Genomic DNA, 18,312 nt, shown 5'->3' with positions numbered 1-18,312 from the left:
CCTTTCAAGTTTCTGATTGCCTATCATTAGCATCAGGGGTGAGGCTTCTCAGCGTTTCTCCTTCTGAATGATTTATCCAGGCCTCTAGTGTTCCCTCTCCCTGAGGCATTAGGAAGGAGAGCCGCTAAGTAACTTTGGAAACTGAGACTGAAAGAATATACGGCCAGTGAAAGCATGACTGCCCAGTTGAATCATGAGTTATGTGCTACTTTATCAAGCCCGAGAATCTGAATGCGCCACCTCTGACAGTTTCTTGCTTGTTTTTTTAGGGAGAAGGCCGCGTGAATATGTCGAAACAGCCAGTTTCCAATGTCAGAGCCATCCAGGTGAGTAGGTGTATTTGCGTTTTAATATCAGCTCTGTGACTGCTACCCTGTTTGCTTCATAAACCAGACTTTTCTTTGCGATCGTTCACCTCTGAGGAGGAACTTTGAGAAGAAAAGCAAGTTCCTGTTTGTAAGAGTCCTAAGGTACAACTGAGAAAGGGCATTAGGCTGACAAGGTTCAGTTGAGAAAGGAGAAGCTGTTTTCGTGCAACTGTGCTGAACTGTAAGACAAGCCACGTTTATGATGAGAATTGAATGATCTACAAGAGTGTAGGCTGTATTTTTGGGATATTTTTGATATGCTCTTTGGGAGATAATTTAACTTTAGTTCCCATTTTTATCTCCATTTGTGTTGACCTATCCAAGATACATCTTTAAATAATATCCTTTTTCCTGTTTTTTAAAATTATTTATTTATTTATATTTTACATCACTATTCATCTTTTTTTTTTAGAATAATAATATCCTTTTGCAGTCAAGTATTTTTTCCAAGGCATGGATATTTAGCTTTTTAAAGTCCATACGTGATTATTTTGTCTCCTGCTTTGCCAGCAAGCAAATTCTTTGGTTGCTTCAACTTATACTTAAGTGTCACTCACAAAAAGGGAAGGGAGATGCAGGCATTTGGGGACACAAATACAATTATGAAAATAACTTTTGAGATTTGTCTTGTACTCAATACTTAGTTATTTTTCTTAAGGATTCTGTCTTCTAAGTCTCAAGGGCTGCTACCCCGAGACTTGGGGCCCAACTTCCCCCTCTCCTCTCCATCAGCATGGAGTCATCTGTGCTTTCTCCATAGGAACTGTTTTCCCTTGAATACTCCAGAACATGTGGCAGTTCCCGAATAGCTTGGGTCAGATGCACCTCCACACCATGAGTACACCCACAAGTGGTTGGCCATACTTTGGAGGGGCGTGTATGGCCATGTTGTTTGGTTAGAAACCCTAGCACACTCCAGTGGTGGAGGTGGGAGGAGGGACGGCTCTTCACCTGTCATGACTAATGCATAGCCTTAAATGGGTTGTGTTCATAAGTGGCAAGATGCTTAAGCACCTTTGGAAACCTGTCGTGGAACCAAGCATCAAGGAAGGGCCTGTTGGCAAGGATCCCACACCACACTGCCACGTTTGGTCCTCTGGTGTCCACCTAGTGAGACTCTGACATACCCTGGCATTGGTGGTGACTTTATTGTGCTACCCAGACCTGGAGGCATCCTTGAGCCATGGACCTTCTCTTTTACCCAGTGTCAACGGTTGTCAGTAGCATGGACTGTGAAGCCAGATTGCTGGGTTTTGCATCCTTAGCCCAGCTACTGTGGGATCATGGGAAGACTACTTTACCTCTCTGCCTCTACTTCCACATAGGAAAAAATGCATAAAGATCAAGATGCATAAAACTGTATAGTAAGTGCTTATTAAGTTTCAACCATGTTTATAATAATTATCCTTCAGGAATTCTTTCTGTCAAAGTGATGAGAAATAATACTGTTTAAGCACTGCATTTGATGCTCCGGAAGTGCTAAACATTAATTTCCCTTTTTATTTTGCAGGACACCAAAGCAGTCTTCTCTCAGGCTGCTTTTGCTTTTCTTCCTTTTTAAATCTCAAAATGTGTTTGTTCGCCCCCCCCCGCCCCGCCCTTAGTACTTCCTAGCCTCCTTCAGATCCACACTCAAAATTCACCAGTACTTTATTAATTTTCACCTTGCTCTATTTTTAGGTCTGTAATATTTAAAAGGCTGCTGTTGACCATTCTCAATAGCTGCTATTATACTGTAGGGAAAGACAAATCCATCCACACTACCAACAAAGGCAATACAGTGGTTCCTTATGGATGTGGTATTGTCCTTTTGCAATATATTTTATGCCAGACAAAAAGCCTAATTTAATGTACCTTCAAAGGGAATATTATTTCTTGTGACTAAATAGTGTCTATACTATCTGATATTTTCTTATCATCTCTGCATTAACCTAAAGTAGGGTCCATTAAATAAACTATGAAAGAGGTTACAGCATACAAAATGGCTTATAGCAGGAACATTATCTAGGATATGGTTTTGTTTGGAACAAATAGAAACCCTGATTGATAAGGGAGTGCCCTCATTTTGTAAATACCGATCAAAGGCCTTAAATGTTCTAGTCAACACAGTCTACTTGCTTTTCTCCCTTTTATTAGGATCGTATCTGCGATTCAGTGCAGCTGTCATTTCCTGGGTGCATAGTTTGTGTCAGGCACTGTGCTATGTGTAGGCTGTGCAAAGATGAACTGATAACTGATCCCTGTGTTTGAGGCCCTCACCGTCTCTAGGACTTACTAGCTATGTAACTTTGGGCAAGCTGTTTATCTTCTATGTGCTTGGGTTTCCTCATCTGTCAGATGGGGAATTAATAACAGTACCTAGTTCCTAGGGTTGCTGTGAGGGTCAAAAGACTTAATACATGTAAATGCACAGGCCAGTGCCTACTTCATTATAATCATTTAATAAATATTAGCCATTATCATTACTCATCATCATCTAGTTCAGTGGTTCCTGAAGGGTGTCTCTTGGACACACTTTAGATTTATGGGATGTTGTTAATTAAAGGGTTCCATGATTAAGTGTTTGGGAAATAATATGCTACACAAAGCTGAACAGGTTCTTCCCTGAAGGATTTCTCAGAACCTGTAACTTGCTTATGTCATCATATATTTGCAAGAAGGTGGTGATGTGTGCAATGTGTGTCTTGCAGGACAGTACTGTGCAGTGCAAAATTGCAGAAATAATGATATAGAGCTCTATTTTGTCTAGATTGACTGAACTTGAGCCACTGTCAACCATACTTCTAATGTCAGGCACTTAGAGAGTTAAATTCCTGGACCTATGTGCATCAGAGAATATGGAGTCAAAGTATTACAAATCCCTGCCTGCCATTCACTCTGTGACCTTAGTTCACTCTTAGTTTATCCTTCTGTGAATTGGGGACAATCATCTTACTATTAGGATTGTTATAATGAATGAACAAATAATGTATAGCAAGTGCCTGATTTGTAGCACACAAATTTCTTAAGAAATGGCTCTTCCACTATCCAAATAGTACCTGCAATGGCCTTGCTGTCTCTTCAACTGGTCCCACCTCCTCCATGGTCCAGAATGAGAGGGAGGCCAGAACTAGACCCACCCTTGGAGAAGATGAACACTTGTCTTTTACATCCACACTGAAATAGAGACAGCCTTTGAGTTCTAAGAGGGTTCTATCTATGTCTACATTTCTTTTCAGTTATCTTAATGAAATCTCAGTAAGAGGCATACAAATACCCTGAAGGAATCAGTAGATCCTTCCATGCCCTGGAAAGGGCTTTTGTCTCCTAAGCAGCTAATAAAGCTCTATACCAGATGTTGGCAAACTTTTCTCTGGAAAGGATCCGATAGTAAATATATTAGGATTTGCCTATCGCTGGGTCTCTGCTTCAACCAACTCAACTCTGTCATTATAGCACAAACTCAGCCATAGGGAATGCATAAATAAAGGAGTGTGGCTGTGCGCCAATGAAATTTTATTTACAAAAACAGGTGTCAGGTTAGATTTCCCCCACGGGCCACAGTTTGCTGACCTTGGTTCTGTGTGCTTCAGGTTGTTTGTTAAACCTCATTGTTGATAGGAACGGAGTTGCAACCAAGGTAACATCAGCACGCTAGGCATAGTGGATCTGATCCCTTCAAATGAAAAATTTTGATGTGACAGGTGGTGGGAAATCTAATCTCATCAGTGATCTGCTCAGGGAGTCTAATGAGACCAAGTGACACTGGACAGTGGCAGCACCTGCTTGTCCTTCCCCTTCCTCCTGAACACACTCCCTTTAGAAAACATCACAGGCCTTTTCAGGGTCTCAACCCATCTGGGGCCAATCTTCTCTGGGTGGGCACTGGCCCTTTCCACTGTTGAGCAAAGCATGCTGAGTATCTATGATTTGTCCTCTCCCATGAGATCTTCATGGCAGAACCAAAAAACATCGTGTGCCTCTCCTAGCTCTGGTCTGTGACTTCACCCCTACCCACTGTCCTCATGACCTGCAGAGGGAGGGCATAGCATTAAATGACTGCTGAGCTTCTGTCCAGCTTCTAATAGTCTATGAGCTTCTTGAGAATAACTTCTAAGGTTTATTATTAGGATGATAATAGTCACAATCTCTTCAGGGTTTACTATGTACTTGGCACAGGGCAGTGGATTTCCATGGATTATAATGAAAGATTTGGAGAAGCAAAAGTACTCACTCAGAATCACGCAACTTGTCAATAGGAGAGTCAGGACCTGAACTCAACTTGTTCAGTCTGATCCAAGAGTCCATGCTTGCAACCGCTCTGTCTAGCCTCACTGCTTTCCATCCCTGCCTTTGGCACAGACACCGAGGCTGCGAGGGTATGGATGATCTGAACAGTAGTCTTAAGTATCAAGGTCACTTGAGGGGCAATTGTCGTTTTATGGATGTTGGGTTCTCCCTTTTAAAGAACTCAACCGCCTATACCTGAGAAAAGAAAGCAAACATTAAAAAAAAAAAAAAGAACAATGATGTAAATATATATAAATAAATAATTATATATTAAAAAAAAAATAAAGAACTCAACCTCCATTCAGAAAATGCCCACATTTCAGTGAGGAATTTAATAGCCTATGCTGATTAAAGTCATTGTAGAAGGCAGTCAGCAAGGAGCCAAAAGTACAAAGCAAAGTGACAAACATAGTTTTGAAATGCAAACAAGCAGGGCCACTCGCTCACCACCTCCCTGCTTCATGGACTTAATTAAGGTGCTTGTGAAACTAAGTCTAATTCCTTTATCATATGTTTTAAAGGGATGATGGAATCCTGCAGCATTAGTGAGCACATGACTTCTAGCCGTGGGAAGTTTTCCTTTGCTGTCCAATCCACGCATAGAAGAGGAGGTCTTGCTGCCTTGAGTTTCAGTCCTTTCTCCCCCATCACTGTTGCTCTCCCACTTTCAATGGCCCAGGCTGGGCATAAAGGCTCCTTGGAAGAAGAAAACAGCCTGTGGGTTGCTCACTGGCCGGCCAGGGATGGAACTTGAGCTGCAGTGGGTGGTGACAGCTTGATAGAGCTGTGTCTTTAACCCCTGCATCACCAAGGAGGCCCCCTGTGGCCTACACCCCAGTTCTTGCATGCATAAATAAATCAATCTTAAAAAAAAAAAAAAAAGAGCCTGAAAAACATATACCGACCGGGGCTAGGGGCTCCGTTTCTGTCTAGGATTTCCAGTTTAAAAAAGATTCCCAGTAGGGCCTCCCTTGGTGGCGCAGCGGTTGGGCGCTGGGCTGTGAGGCTACCCGCAGCCTCTGCAGCACCGGTTTGATCCCCGGCAGCCGGCGAGGGTCCCACAAAAAAAGGGAAAAAAAAAGATTCCCAGTATAGGACAACCTTTGGTGCAAAGGAATAGACTGTCACCACCCACGGTTGGTCAGTTCATCAAATACACTTATTAAAGCTAAGAACAATAATGATACAACCTTCCTTTAACATGTTATTTAAAGTTAAAACATAAAAGATGAACTTTCATTTGCCACTTACTTTAATGTTAGAGTCAGTGTTATGGGGGAAATACCGGGATGAGGCTGGAGGCACAGGGGTGGAAGAATCCACCAGAGACAGTGGAGAACAGAAAGGGCGGAGTTATTGAAATATACTGCTAAGAGGAGCAGCAGGCTAGACAGGAGGGGTCTGCGTGTTGAGGAGTTGAGGCTCTCTTTTATACTGTGTTTTCATGGGCTTTCTAACTTGGGGTGCCAGTTTGCACTAGTTACCTGCTGGGATGTCTGGTCTCTGGCGCTGGCCTTTGACACAGAAACTTGCTTTGGCCTCTGCTTCTGCACTCTTGGAGCTGGGCTGGTTTTTCTGGTCAAGGTGGTGGGTTTTATTATCCATTCCCTTATCTATTCAAGCCTTCCAAGCCTGCCTGCTGGGCCAGGAGTGGGGGCTTAGTCTTTAGCCCTACTAAATTGTACCCTGATAGTCTAGCTAGACCTTTTTTTTTCTTTTTGAGCATGGAGCTTTTCTTTCTTTCTTACATAACTCACTATAATACAGTGTTTATGGTTTACAATGCTGGTTCCTTTAAAGTGTAGCCAGCATTTGAATGTAGCAATCAAACTTTAGAGGGGGCCCATGGCTACCTCCAGTGGGTGATCTTTCCTGGGTACATGAAGCATGCAGTCCTATACCAGCTAAAAGGTGTCTTTTTTTTTGAGGCTGGCATACACCTGTACTTCAGAAATGTATCCTGCTCCCAAACAACTGTGCACATTACCTTAATGTGCACAGTACATTCTTGAAATCTGTTTTCCCCTGGATATTGAGACTGCAGTTGAGTCATTTGAGAAATTATTGACGAGAACAAAGTGTTGAGAACAGAGAGAGAGGGAAAAAAAATACTTTTCAATATGAAACATGGGTGAAGAACAGTGGCGTAGTGGAAGTTTCTCCAAATTGTGTTGAATGGGAAAGTTTTATGTGTTCTGCATCCATTCCACATTTCAAGAATCCCTAAAGACAAAGAAATTATGCATTCTAATGATATGTAATTTTATGTTAAAATAGGTAGGACTATCTTTTAATTGGTGCGCCTGCTCTCCTAACTTAGGTCAATATATCAAATAAAATCTCATTTTCTAATCAGCTACTGAGAAAATAAATACACCTCTTTCTGAATGTCTCCCATGAAGAGGCTAGAAATTTCAAAATGCCGTATCTTGTATCTTGCTTATTTCAAAGAAGAATTAAAACTGGCAGAGTAGGAAAACAAAGACAGGAACAGTTACATTGCAAAATGTAACCCTATAGGGTTTTCTCCGCCTGTGGCCAGAGAATGGCATGGGGGCGGCTATACATTCTCTCCCCCATGCAGGAGGAAGGAGCTAGGCGGGACCTTTGAAAACCAAAGATAGAATCAGTAGGGGGTCATCTGTAACAAATACTCAGTGGGAGGAAACTCCAAAGGCCTCCTGCAGTAAAAGGAGCGCCTGAGTGGAACCATAAAGGAGGAGGAGATAAGAGAACAATGACTGCGGAAAGTGACGTGGATAGGAATTGTCAGTACCCAGTGGCTGGCAACTATCTGCATCTAACCCACTGGGAAAAGAAGACGTCATTCCATTGTAGGAGTGGCTGTGGAGGGAATATTGTTTCCAGCAGCCTCCCCGCTCAGTCTGGGGCCAAACAGGAGAACAATACAAATAATTAAGGGAGTAGTGGGATTAATTTACAGGGAATTCTTTCAACTTTTCTTCACTTGCTGATATCAAGTATAGTATTCATTTCACATCAGATAAGTCTATTATCAGGGAACTGTATCCTGTTCTGGCAAAAGATGATCTAGTCGATTTTTTCCATTCCCACCTTTGAGGATGTAACAAATTTTGTATAGCTTGGGACAGTGATGCACCAGGTTTGCAGAGTCAGGGGCATTTTTAAAAACATCGAAGATGACTAATCTCAACGAGGAAAAAGAAATACAAGGGAATGTGTTACCAATGGGAAAAACAACCCCGCTTCCTTTGCATTCATATAGAATCTATATCATCAAGCAAGTCTAATCATACATCAACTTTAGGTCACTGACGTTAGACTTTTTCTGGTTGTTTCTTCTTTCATAAAAATTTAGCTCATATTTCAAATCCATTTCAACTAATAAACATCAGATCCAATTTACAAATGGGGCAATCGAGTCATCAGGCAGTTATTTTACTTGTGCTCAAACAGAGCAGGTGAGTGAAAGGAAAAAGAATAAGGCACAATTCTCTGGCCAATGGAATAAAAATCGAAAGCTACAGGTCTACATACTCCATCAAATTCTAGTTATAAGGAATTTTTCTTATGGCTATAATTTAGCCTATAATTTGACACTCAAATATTACTGCCCTACAATTACAATAATGAAACATTGCTCATCGTTTACAAAACACTCCTCTGACAGTCCCTTAAGGTGTACATTAGTGATTAGCTACTTGACACATTCTTAGGCTGCTTTGGATCCTGTCAATATTTGCTGTCAAAAACCCATTAGGTTCCTGGTTTCTTGAGTGATGCTTTTAAGATGAAAAAGCATCAAGTCAGTGAGTTAATGGTTCATTTTTCAATGTGACTTTTCTTTGACATCTATTGTGGAATTAATCCATTTTGTGTGCCCCCTTCACGAAGGCCACTCTCAAGGTGTAAGTCTGTAATTTTAGAGCTAGTTTAGTCTAGTGAATTTTGGGCTAGTGAAAAGAGCTCTTTGGAGAGGGTTTGATAGAATGAAAAGCTCTGTCCTTGAGGTCAGACAGCTGCCATTTGGAATCCTGACTCTGCCTTACAGTTCACATGACCGTGAGCAGATGATCTAACCTTTTCGAGGCTTGGTTTCTTCATTGATCAAAGATGATAGTACTGATGTCAGAAGTTTGTTGTGAGGATGCAGGTGTTGTGACAACCTCAGCTGAGTCTTGGGGGTCTCTGGGCGGGGGTATAAGGTAGTTTGTGGTGGATGGAGGTGGGGTGTCCCACTACTTCACCACCAGGTTAAGATGAAAGTTAGTCTCTAACCTGACTGTACCATACAGAGACATTTTTTAAACACACATTCATTAACAAGTGAGCATAAAATCGTTCTGTCTGCCTGTGAACTCGATGAAGCCTCTTGTGCCCTAAGTGCACTGAGTGACCACATCCCACACAAGGTTCACATGCAATGGGCGGGTCCTCCCTCCTGTGGGAGGGCTGGGTTGGTGATGCCAGTTGGCAGCAGCCAGATGGAAATCCTTATCATCACCAAGGGCTGCAGACTGGCCCGTTCCAGGATCACTCCTCCAGCTCTTTCTCTGGAAATATAAGCTATTCACTTTTCATGTTCTGTTCAGCAAGGTAGAGATTGTCTCTAAAACATTTTAGCCAGTCTACATATCTTCACATCCTTTAAATTCATCAATAACAGCTGATTCTAATGCTTACTCTCCTACTTCACTTATTTTGGTGTGTCCTCGAATATCAAAACTTCAGGGCCTCCCTGGTGGCACAAGGGGTTAAGCACAGCACTATGAAGCTGTCTGCAGCCTCTGCAGCATGAGTTCGATCCCCCGGCCGGCCAGGGAGCTACCCACATGGCACAGCAGACATCTCCTGACTTGCCCGCTGCTCCCCTCAGCAGTGTATTTCAGTCAGTCTGCCTGTCCTGCTCCCCACTCTGTCTCTGGTGACTCCTCTCACCCCCCGCACATCTGGCCTGTATCCCAGTTCTTGTATGCATAAATAAATAAATCCTTAAAAAAAAAATCAAACCTTCAGGTGTTGGTGGGGATATGGCCAAGGGAAGCAGTTGGAGTAGTGATCTTGGGAATGTGGGGTTAGTGCTGTTACCACCTCATATCCTAGGAGGACGAACTTCCCAATAGAGCAACCGAGTCCTCCAGACTTGAAGTTTAAATACCTGCACATATAAAATATCATACTGTCTACGCCAAAGTATTTTAAAGCAAATTACTGACACTTGAAAAATTGGCAGAGCAAACATGTTAACTGTATGTCATATTTATGAAACATGTTAACTGTATTCATTCACTTAGAGGTGGTTGTCAGATTGGACCCTCAATGTCCAAGGAACTGTTGATGGGTCCAAGACTTGGGGGAAGCAGATGGGGTTCTGGGCTCCCTACCACCTTAACCAGAGCAGCTCAACCTCCACCTACTTTGCATTTTAGATAGTCTTATTACACTTTACTGGAAGGAAGGATCCCATGGCCAAGAGATTTAAAAACAATTCAAGTAGCAAGACCTAAGAAAGTGCTGGAATGGCCATAGGACATTCTGGAAAGAAGGAAGCAGCTTAGGAGGTGTGACTACCCCCCTCCAGGGTAAATCTGAAGGAACCAGAGGATGGCTAGGGTTTGAGATGGCATTATGTGTTCTTTCCTCATTTCAGAGAGAGGAAATATTAAGCACCACAGGAGGGTAACAGCCAGAACAAAATGTCTTTAGAGACTTCCATCCAAAAGGGCTTTATGAAATTATTGCATAGACCTAAGGCTGAGTACCAGAAATCTGTAATAAATGAAAGTCAAATTTTCCTTTACATATTTTTATTCTGTCATTACAGCAATTTTCTTGAGATAAAAAGCTTTGAAGATGTACTTTTCTGATGCGTTTTCCCCTCCCAGTGATAACCGTGTCAGAGTGCCTTTGCAATTTCGTGAACTAAATCCTCCCCGTGTTCTCTACTAGGCAAATATCAATATACCAATGGGAGCCTTCCGGCCAGGAGCTGGGCAGCCCCCCAGAAGAAAAGAATGCACTCCGGAAGTGGAGGAGGTGAGGAAAATTTAGCTGGCTGAGGTCAGCACTCTTTCTCCTCCATATTCTTTTTTTTATTTTTAAAAAAGATTTATTTGTTTGTTTATTTATTTATGTGTGCAAGAGCTGGGGCACAGGCCAGAGGAGCTAGAGGGTGAGAGGATTCACCAGAGACAGAGTGGGGGGCAGAACAGGCAGATCCACTGAACTACACTGCTGAGGGGAGCAGCAGGTGAGTCAGCAGAGGTCTGCTGTACCATGTGAGCTTCACAGCGCGTGCTCAACCCCCTGTGCCACCAGGGAGGCCCTCTCCTCCAAAATTCTGACTGAGTGGGGTAGAAGCAAGGTGAGGGGCATCTCCCCAGGACCAGGGAGGCATGGATTGATGTGGGTTGAGGAGTCAGGCTGTGGACTCTTTGTCGTCTTATATAATCAGCCATGAAACACACAGCCCCTTCCCTGCCTGCTGCTGAATGTAAGTGCCTGGCACAGTTACTTGAAGATGCCAAGTTTAGCATCTAGTTTGCTGATTGATTGATTGTGGGGTCGGGGGAGGGAGAGAAGCCTAGCTCCTCAGATGCTCTTGGGCCGGCAACAGTCACTAGCTTGGTCAGTTTTCATTCTGGCACTTTTATTGAACCAAGCACGATGTATTTAGTACAGCTTCTCATGAGTGATGAACCCCAGTGGGAATGCAGTTAATAAGCACATTAACTTACTTGTGGATTCAAACAAAAAGCCTCAGTCTCTGGGTATTTCCTTTGAAAGGAGGCCTTTGCAAAGGAGTCTATCAATTTCTTTATTTTTTCCCACTCCTTTTAATGCTCTACCTCTCCTCCAAATTCAATACTCAATCTTCTCAAATGGAAGCTAAAATTAATAATGAGTGCTATAAATAGAGATTTTTTCCTCCCCGGATTGTTCTATTTCATCCTCAGTTGTGACTTTTATGATAAAAACTGGAAATTCTGAAAAAAAAATTAAATAAAGCCACAGGACACAGCAAACTTATTTTATCTTTTTTCAAAAAGCTGAAAGGCCTTTTTAACTTTTGCAGGTGACATTTTTTGTATTTGCCCCAGAAGAACACCTATGACCATTTCAAAGTTTCCCAATAAAGCACTGGTTGTCCTGCATCTAACCTTTCTTTCCTCATAAATAATTCCTGACATGGTTCTAAGTTAGTGGTTCCAGCCTCCTATCAACAGAGAGAGAATTTCTGAAGGGAAAAGATGGTGCATTTGAGACACAACGAAGTTCTGGAATTTCAGCCACGAAGAGACCTTTGATGGATAAAATTTTGAACATACAAGTTGAAAAGATCCCTCCCTCCCCTACTTTCACGGTGCACAATCTCAAGTTCTGATGTTGCTGACTTGACTATTCAGTTAACTCATGATCGTGAGCTCTTCCTCTGGAACTTCGGGCCACTATTTCTGAGTGTGTATCTGCAGAATAGGACCCCCTCTGTTCCTCAGAGTGTGAAAAGCCAGTGATATTATGCACATGGCCTAGCTTAGCAGGTATTCAATAAGTGATTGCTTATCAATTAATCTAATTATCCAGTTTTCGTAACTGATTCCTGGACCTCTTATTTTGCATTTTGTAAGAAAAAGGCATAGGTAGAGGGAGGTGGAAGGGAGGGCAGTGTGATTCTTCTTACACCTCCATTTATCTGTACTTTGATTTTCCTCCTGCTTCTTCCTCTCTTAAGCTTTGTCTGTCACTACTATGGCCATCTGTTGAAAGGTAGCATGACCCTCAACTGTCACCCGGTTGACGGAAGTAACAGCTGTTTCGGTGGCTTTGCATCTCAGCTTCCTGTGGTCCAGAGCTCTTGGTTCTTCTTCGCCCTGGGTAGTTTCTTCCATACAACTATCCTGGTTTCAGGGTTGGAGAAGCACTTTCTCTCTCCATTGCTTTGTCCCTAGTTTGATGGTTCTAGCACCTTTTAAAATAGCCAAGAACTGACAATGCCTGGTTTGTGAAAACCTACTTTATGAGCAGCCACTTACACAGAGGACAACCAGGGTTGTTTGCAAAATGGAGGAAGGGAGGTATTCACAGAGATCCAGAGACCCCAGGAGTGTCTCCTGAAGTCAGCTACACCTTCTTTATGGTGTTTGTGGGGTGCAAGGATGGAGTTAGGGGTGGCATTTCCTTACCTTATAAGCAGAAATGAATTCCCAGGACTTGTGAGATCTACTGACTCACGTCTGGGCTGCACCTTGGAATAAGTTCCTCACAGTAACAACATTGCAAGGGGACCAGTTCGGCCGCCTGACTTGGCTACAGGGCAGGTGAAGGAGGCTTTTATAGGCTCACTTAAGGCCCCGCCGCCTTTAATGGCATAGTTTGAACAGGAAAATGGAACCTGAAATCAAAGTAACTTATATACCCACACTTTTTATTATTATCGAGTCTGCAACCTTGGAATTGTTTACTTTCTTAGATTTGGGGTTGCTTGCCTAACCCTGCATTAAGATAATCACTGCACTTACATGTGGACTATAGAGAAACCAAACAAAGAGTCAGACCAAGGCAAACTTTAAAACCAACCCTTGAAAGCTGACCACAGATCTGCGGAATGGCCATGGTGGGGGCGGGGGGTTGGGGAGAGTGCAAAGAACTGTGGTGGAGGATTATGGGTACCTGGTGGAGGGAGAACTTTTGGTGACCACACCTGGGGGAGAAGTCCTATACTGTCAAAATATTAACAAAGATGCAAAACAGCGATATTTCATTAATAATGAAAAAAGATAATCGCTATATAAAGCAGAGACCATAACATACTGTCCCTGGGCAGAACAGGCCACCTTTACGTGCCAGTACCTCTCCCTTTCAATCTGGACACCATCCCAGATGTAAAGAAGCGAATGTCCCCCAGCAGGAAGCCAGGATGAGCCTTTGAGCACCGGTGGGGTTTCCAGTCCACCTGTGTTCTCTGTGAGCCCTCTGCTCTGCTTACAGAACTGGAGTGCATGCCAGCCCCCCTCGGCTCTGTCCTGCCAGAGTCTGGCAGGTGCCCTGTGTAGAGGCCTTACAGGCAAATCCTAATCAGCAGGGCAGGGCTATTGCATGAGACAAGGCAGAGGCTCACTCGGAGAGATTCAAAGGGTATTGACAAGGCCCCATCGCCCCTGCCCCCTAAATCTCTCTTTTGACTGAAATTCCACCATCATTAAGCCACAGAATAACATGCTGGCATTTCCTGCCATCTCCTCTCCACCTGGATGCTCTACAAAATGCAGTCATTAGTTCTGGTTCCACTGCTTCTTATCTGTGAGGCTGTGGGCAATTTCTCAGCTTTCCCTCCTTGTGCCTCAGTGTCCTCAATTATGAAATAGGGATAGTAACAGTAACAGCCAGATTTCTAGGGCTGATGCGAGGATTTAATGAGTCGGTAGGTGTAACTTGGAAGAGCTAGCAGCGCAAGTGTTTTTGGTGTCACTAAAGATTCGGAGTTTAAGCATGAATGAGCACATCAGACAGTATTGCCCCACACAGGGGCGTTTAGGGGAAACCTCAATAGGGCATCTGGTAATAAGAGAGAGATGAATGTGAGATCACTGGAAAACGACTCACCATTTTGCCAGATTTTACAAGCACTCTCTCAAACCCAATGGGACCACTTCCCTGGGCAATAGCCAGTCTTGAAACGGCAGCAAATGGTGCTGGGGCTGAGAAAGCTTCTCTCAAATTCTCTCTGTTTAAGCCAAAGAATGTCTCCCATGTCCCTTCTCACTTCAAATGTCTACTTACAACAGAAAAAAAAATAATGTGCTTATTAGTCAAATGGGGCCATCTGGACCGCTGCTTGTTCATGCCTTAATTGATTATCATTCTTATAATACATTCATAGAAGAAATGGAATATGATTCTCATGTTTTTGAAAGATGAGAGAAGATTCATTAAGGATATGCACCACCGGTCACCCTCCTTCCTGAGCCAATATCATAATATCTATATATTTAATATATCCACTTATAATTTTCCATTATATGCAACCTTACCAAATCAAGTCTTAGCTTGATAAGTAAAAAATACAGTGTGTTGAGGTTTTAATAACTCGAAAGTGCCTACTGTTAAATATTATCATTCTTTATCTATGTGTGTTCACATCATAAATCTTTGCACACAGACACATAACTACACACTTTGGCTTTATGTGTTTAATGTGCCAATATAGCACATTTTGATTTTGCAAAGATAGTGAATGTGACTTACTTGAGAATTTAACAGAAGAAATTGGAAACATTTTTCTCCTTCATGCTTCTTTATTAAGCTCTACCCACCTAACAACCATGGGAACATTATAAGTGAGGAAACATTTTTCATTTCACCACTACACATATTAAAAAAAAAAAAACCAAACCCAACACTTTATAGCTTTGCTTAAAATTTCTTTCCAAAAGCCTAGCAAAGAACATTTTGGAATGTCTGGCCCTTCAAGTGGATGTTTAACAGTTTTAATCATTGCTTCTACATCTGCATTTATAGGTGATGAATGTGCGTGATTGAGGCTGACCCTATGGTTTTGTGTGTTGATCTAGGGAAGCAATATTTGCCAGATATTTATGACAGGTAGAGTCTACATTGAGCTATTTTATCATTTCTTGTGGGTGAACGCAAGAAAGCAATTTCATCAGCACTGTGCCAGATTCAAAGAAAATGACTGTAGGGAAAACCATTAGCCTTTAGTAGAATAGCATCTTGATATTTTATATTACTACTCATCCCCTCAAATAAGCAATTTAAAAATATTTCATTAAAGGAAGTGTCTCCCAAGTAATTGGTTAGATTTTGGGAGCTTCGATGGTTCTTCCCTTTCCCTTTAGATTCTAGCCAAGTTGAGAACTAGATATGAGGAGCCAGATGGGGCCTAAAATAGCAGCATCGGCTTTGTTATTTTTAAATTGTTTTTTTTTTTGAGGTAAGGTTGGTTTACAACACTGTGACTTAGGTGTACAGGATGACACCTCTTCAGATGCATGTTACCACACCACACCCAACACCAAGGTACAAATAATCCTCCACCATAGTCCACTGAACTTCAGCTTTAACAGTAAAGTTACAGGGCTGCCTGGTTAGGCTGGCAGCAAGGATGGGCATGGGGTTGGCATCCGAGTCAAGCCTGTAGTTTCTGACTCCTTTGCCCCCTAGAACCTACTGGTTCACCCAGTTGTTGGCTAACACGGGGACGGTGTTGTGTTCTCTAAGCAGCACACCCAAAGGTGGGATTAGATCTGCAAAGTATTTACTGGGGGAAATACTTGTAAGTTAAAATGGGAGGGTGGTTATGTGGTGATGCAGGTGAGGGAGAGCGGACAGAGTTGAGCAGACACCTCTTCGCGCTCTAAGCTGTTCTGAGTCCCTCAGCAGAAGAGTCCCCGGCTCGCAGGGATGGGCCCGCCTTAGGCCCCTGTGGCACACAGCCATTGGCTGCGAATAGGCGTGGGAAGCGTGACCTCAGCTGGGGCTGGGAAGGTTTCTGAGCGAAGCAGCTGGGGCCATCACTCAATTACCCTCCCTGCAGTAATCTGATCCGAGAGGCGTGTTCTCGGGCCTGCCACGGGGATCAAATGTTCCTCCAACACCTTCTTCCGCAGCCCTGGAGAAAGTGTCTGCCACCTTCAGGAAATGGGAGGAACGAGTTGACAAACAACTTACTTTTGTAGCAATGAGTTGGAGTTCTAGGAGCCACACACAACAACTGATGTGTTTTGTAGTCTCTGTTAATGTGTGTTTGGTGCATGCACGCAGAAGCATAGATGTTTCACTAAGGAACATTCTTGGGATTAATCAGTTAAACAACAATCAACAAGTATGTGTGTGCACTTCTGTGTCAGGCATGGGAAGTGCCATAAAATAAAAGTATAAGAAGTTGTCCTGCCATGGAGGTGTAACAACATGAAAACATTAAGTGGTAGGAATATTTTAAATATTGATACTTCCCAAAGCAGGAGGGGAGTGCTGGGCCTCCTTTGCTCACCCCATCCCATCCACAATCAAAGAGGTTTTGCTTATGTCGGTTGCCATTTACTTACTCTTCTCAGCAATGTCATTGGAACAGAGGTTGGCAGCTAATGCACCCCAAACAAAAAAGGTGAAAAGGCCTCCCTGGTGGCACAAGGGGTTAAGATGCAGCCCTATGAAGCTATCCGTAGCCACTCCAGCAGGAGTTCGATCCCTGGCCAGGGAGGTGACCCACATGGCGCAGCACCCCCCACCTCTCACGCACCCCCCACCTCTGGCCTGCACCCCAGCACTTATATGCATAAATAAATAAATCTTAACAAAAAAAAAAAACAAAAAAAAGGTGAAAACCTGCTGGACTAAGTCACTGGTAGAGCCGGCCGTGTGCACCCCTGTCACTGCTAGACTTACCTTCTGACGTTATTTGACTTTTTTTTCCTGGTTTATGTCCATGACCCAGAGAGACCAACTGTCTTTTTTGGTGCACTGAATCTGTCGTTCTCTTTTTCTCTGCAGGGTGCGCCTCCTGCCTCAGATGAGGAGAAGAAGCCAATTCCAGGAGCAAAGAAGCTTCCAGGACCTGCAGTCAACCTGTCGGAGATCCAGAATATTAAAAGTGAACTGAAATATGTCCCCAGAGCTGAACAGTAATTGGCAGAAAATAGGTGAGTGAGAAATTATTTCCTTTGATTAAAAAAGACCACTATCAAATGGCTTAAGGAAGCCTTCTCGAGGAGGACCCTGGCATTCCAGACATGTTTATTAATCAGGACCTTCAATTTAGAGCAGTATTTCAGTGCAATGGTCTTCTTATACATAAAGCCATGCTTTGGGGCCCATCTTACTCCATAACCAGTAGGACAGCAACTGAAGATGTTTGCCTGCCACCCCTATTTCGGTCACTATCTCAGTGCGGGAAGAATGGGGTTGTGAGCGGACAGATGCTTGGGACGGGGCCTTGAGGAACTTTTGATCTTGGGGTCTTCATTTCATGCCTCAGTCTTCCCACCCAGATGCCACAAAAAGCCTCCTGAGCTGCAGGACAGAGGATCACGGAGCTGAGAGGTTTGGAAGTATAAGGGGTTCAGGCCTGGACACTGGCAACCCAGGTGTGTGTAAGGCAGACCAAGAGAACCCAGCAGTGACTGGGTGTGGACAAGGAAGGGTGGACTCAAAATTGTACCTCCCACCTTATTTTCATTTTAATTGGACCTGTTCAGTAATGATCCCCTGGCCCCACCCTTTACCTGCAGCCCTGACACCTGGTATGGGGATTCTCTCGGGGGCGGAGGGGAAGAGAGTGTGGGGATGGGGTGGCGGTGGTGGAATGGGCCCAAGTCATCGCTCTTTCTCTGGGGGTAAATCTGTCCATTATGCAACATTACCGAATCCCACCATGCAGACCTTATTTCATTTCTTAAGCAGAAGTTCAAGTCTAGAGGCGAGAAATCTATCCTGGGAACATAAAGCAGGTATTATCTGGCTGATCGTTCATTTATTCATTCACACGCTCCTTAATTCAATCAGTATATATTACCGGTATGTGCTGGCCCCTGGACATTTATCGATCCCTCACCATGTGCTGCATACTGCTTGAAGAGCATTCTGTCCCTCGATTCCCTCACGATCTCCAATCTTGTCCCCACTCTTGAGGCGGGTCTTGGAGAGCCTGATTTTCCCCATCTATCATCTATCATGC

The 18,312-nt window shown here is 43.3% G+C and overlaps 1 protein-coding gene across 1 annotated transcript; it reads left to right on the top strand.

Moving 5' to 3' along the window:
* Nucleotides 1-287: 287 nt before the first annotated feature.
* On the top strand, nt 288-17,264 carry SMPX (small muscle protein X-linked; the record flags this gene model as incomplete). Its single annotated transcript, XM_084258423.1, has 3 exons — nt 288-326; nt 10,569-10,655; nt 17,130-17,264. The coding sequence occupies 3 exons, from the start codon at nt 288-290 to the stop codon at nt 17,262-17,264; spliced, it is 261 nt and encodes an 86-aa protein (XP_084114549.1).
* Nucleotides 17,265-18,312: the final 1,048 nt, after the last annotated feature.

Source organism: Talpa europaea, assembly GCF_964194135.1.
Source record: "Talpa europaea genome assembly, chromosome: X".
Classification (NCBI taxonomy): domain Eukaryota; kingdom Metazoa; phylum Chordata; class Mammalia; order Eulipotyphla; family Talpidae; genus Talpa; species Talpa europaea.
Note: the sequence above shows the minus strand (reverse complement) of the source record. Positions and strands in the feature narration are given on the sequence as shown.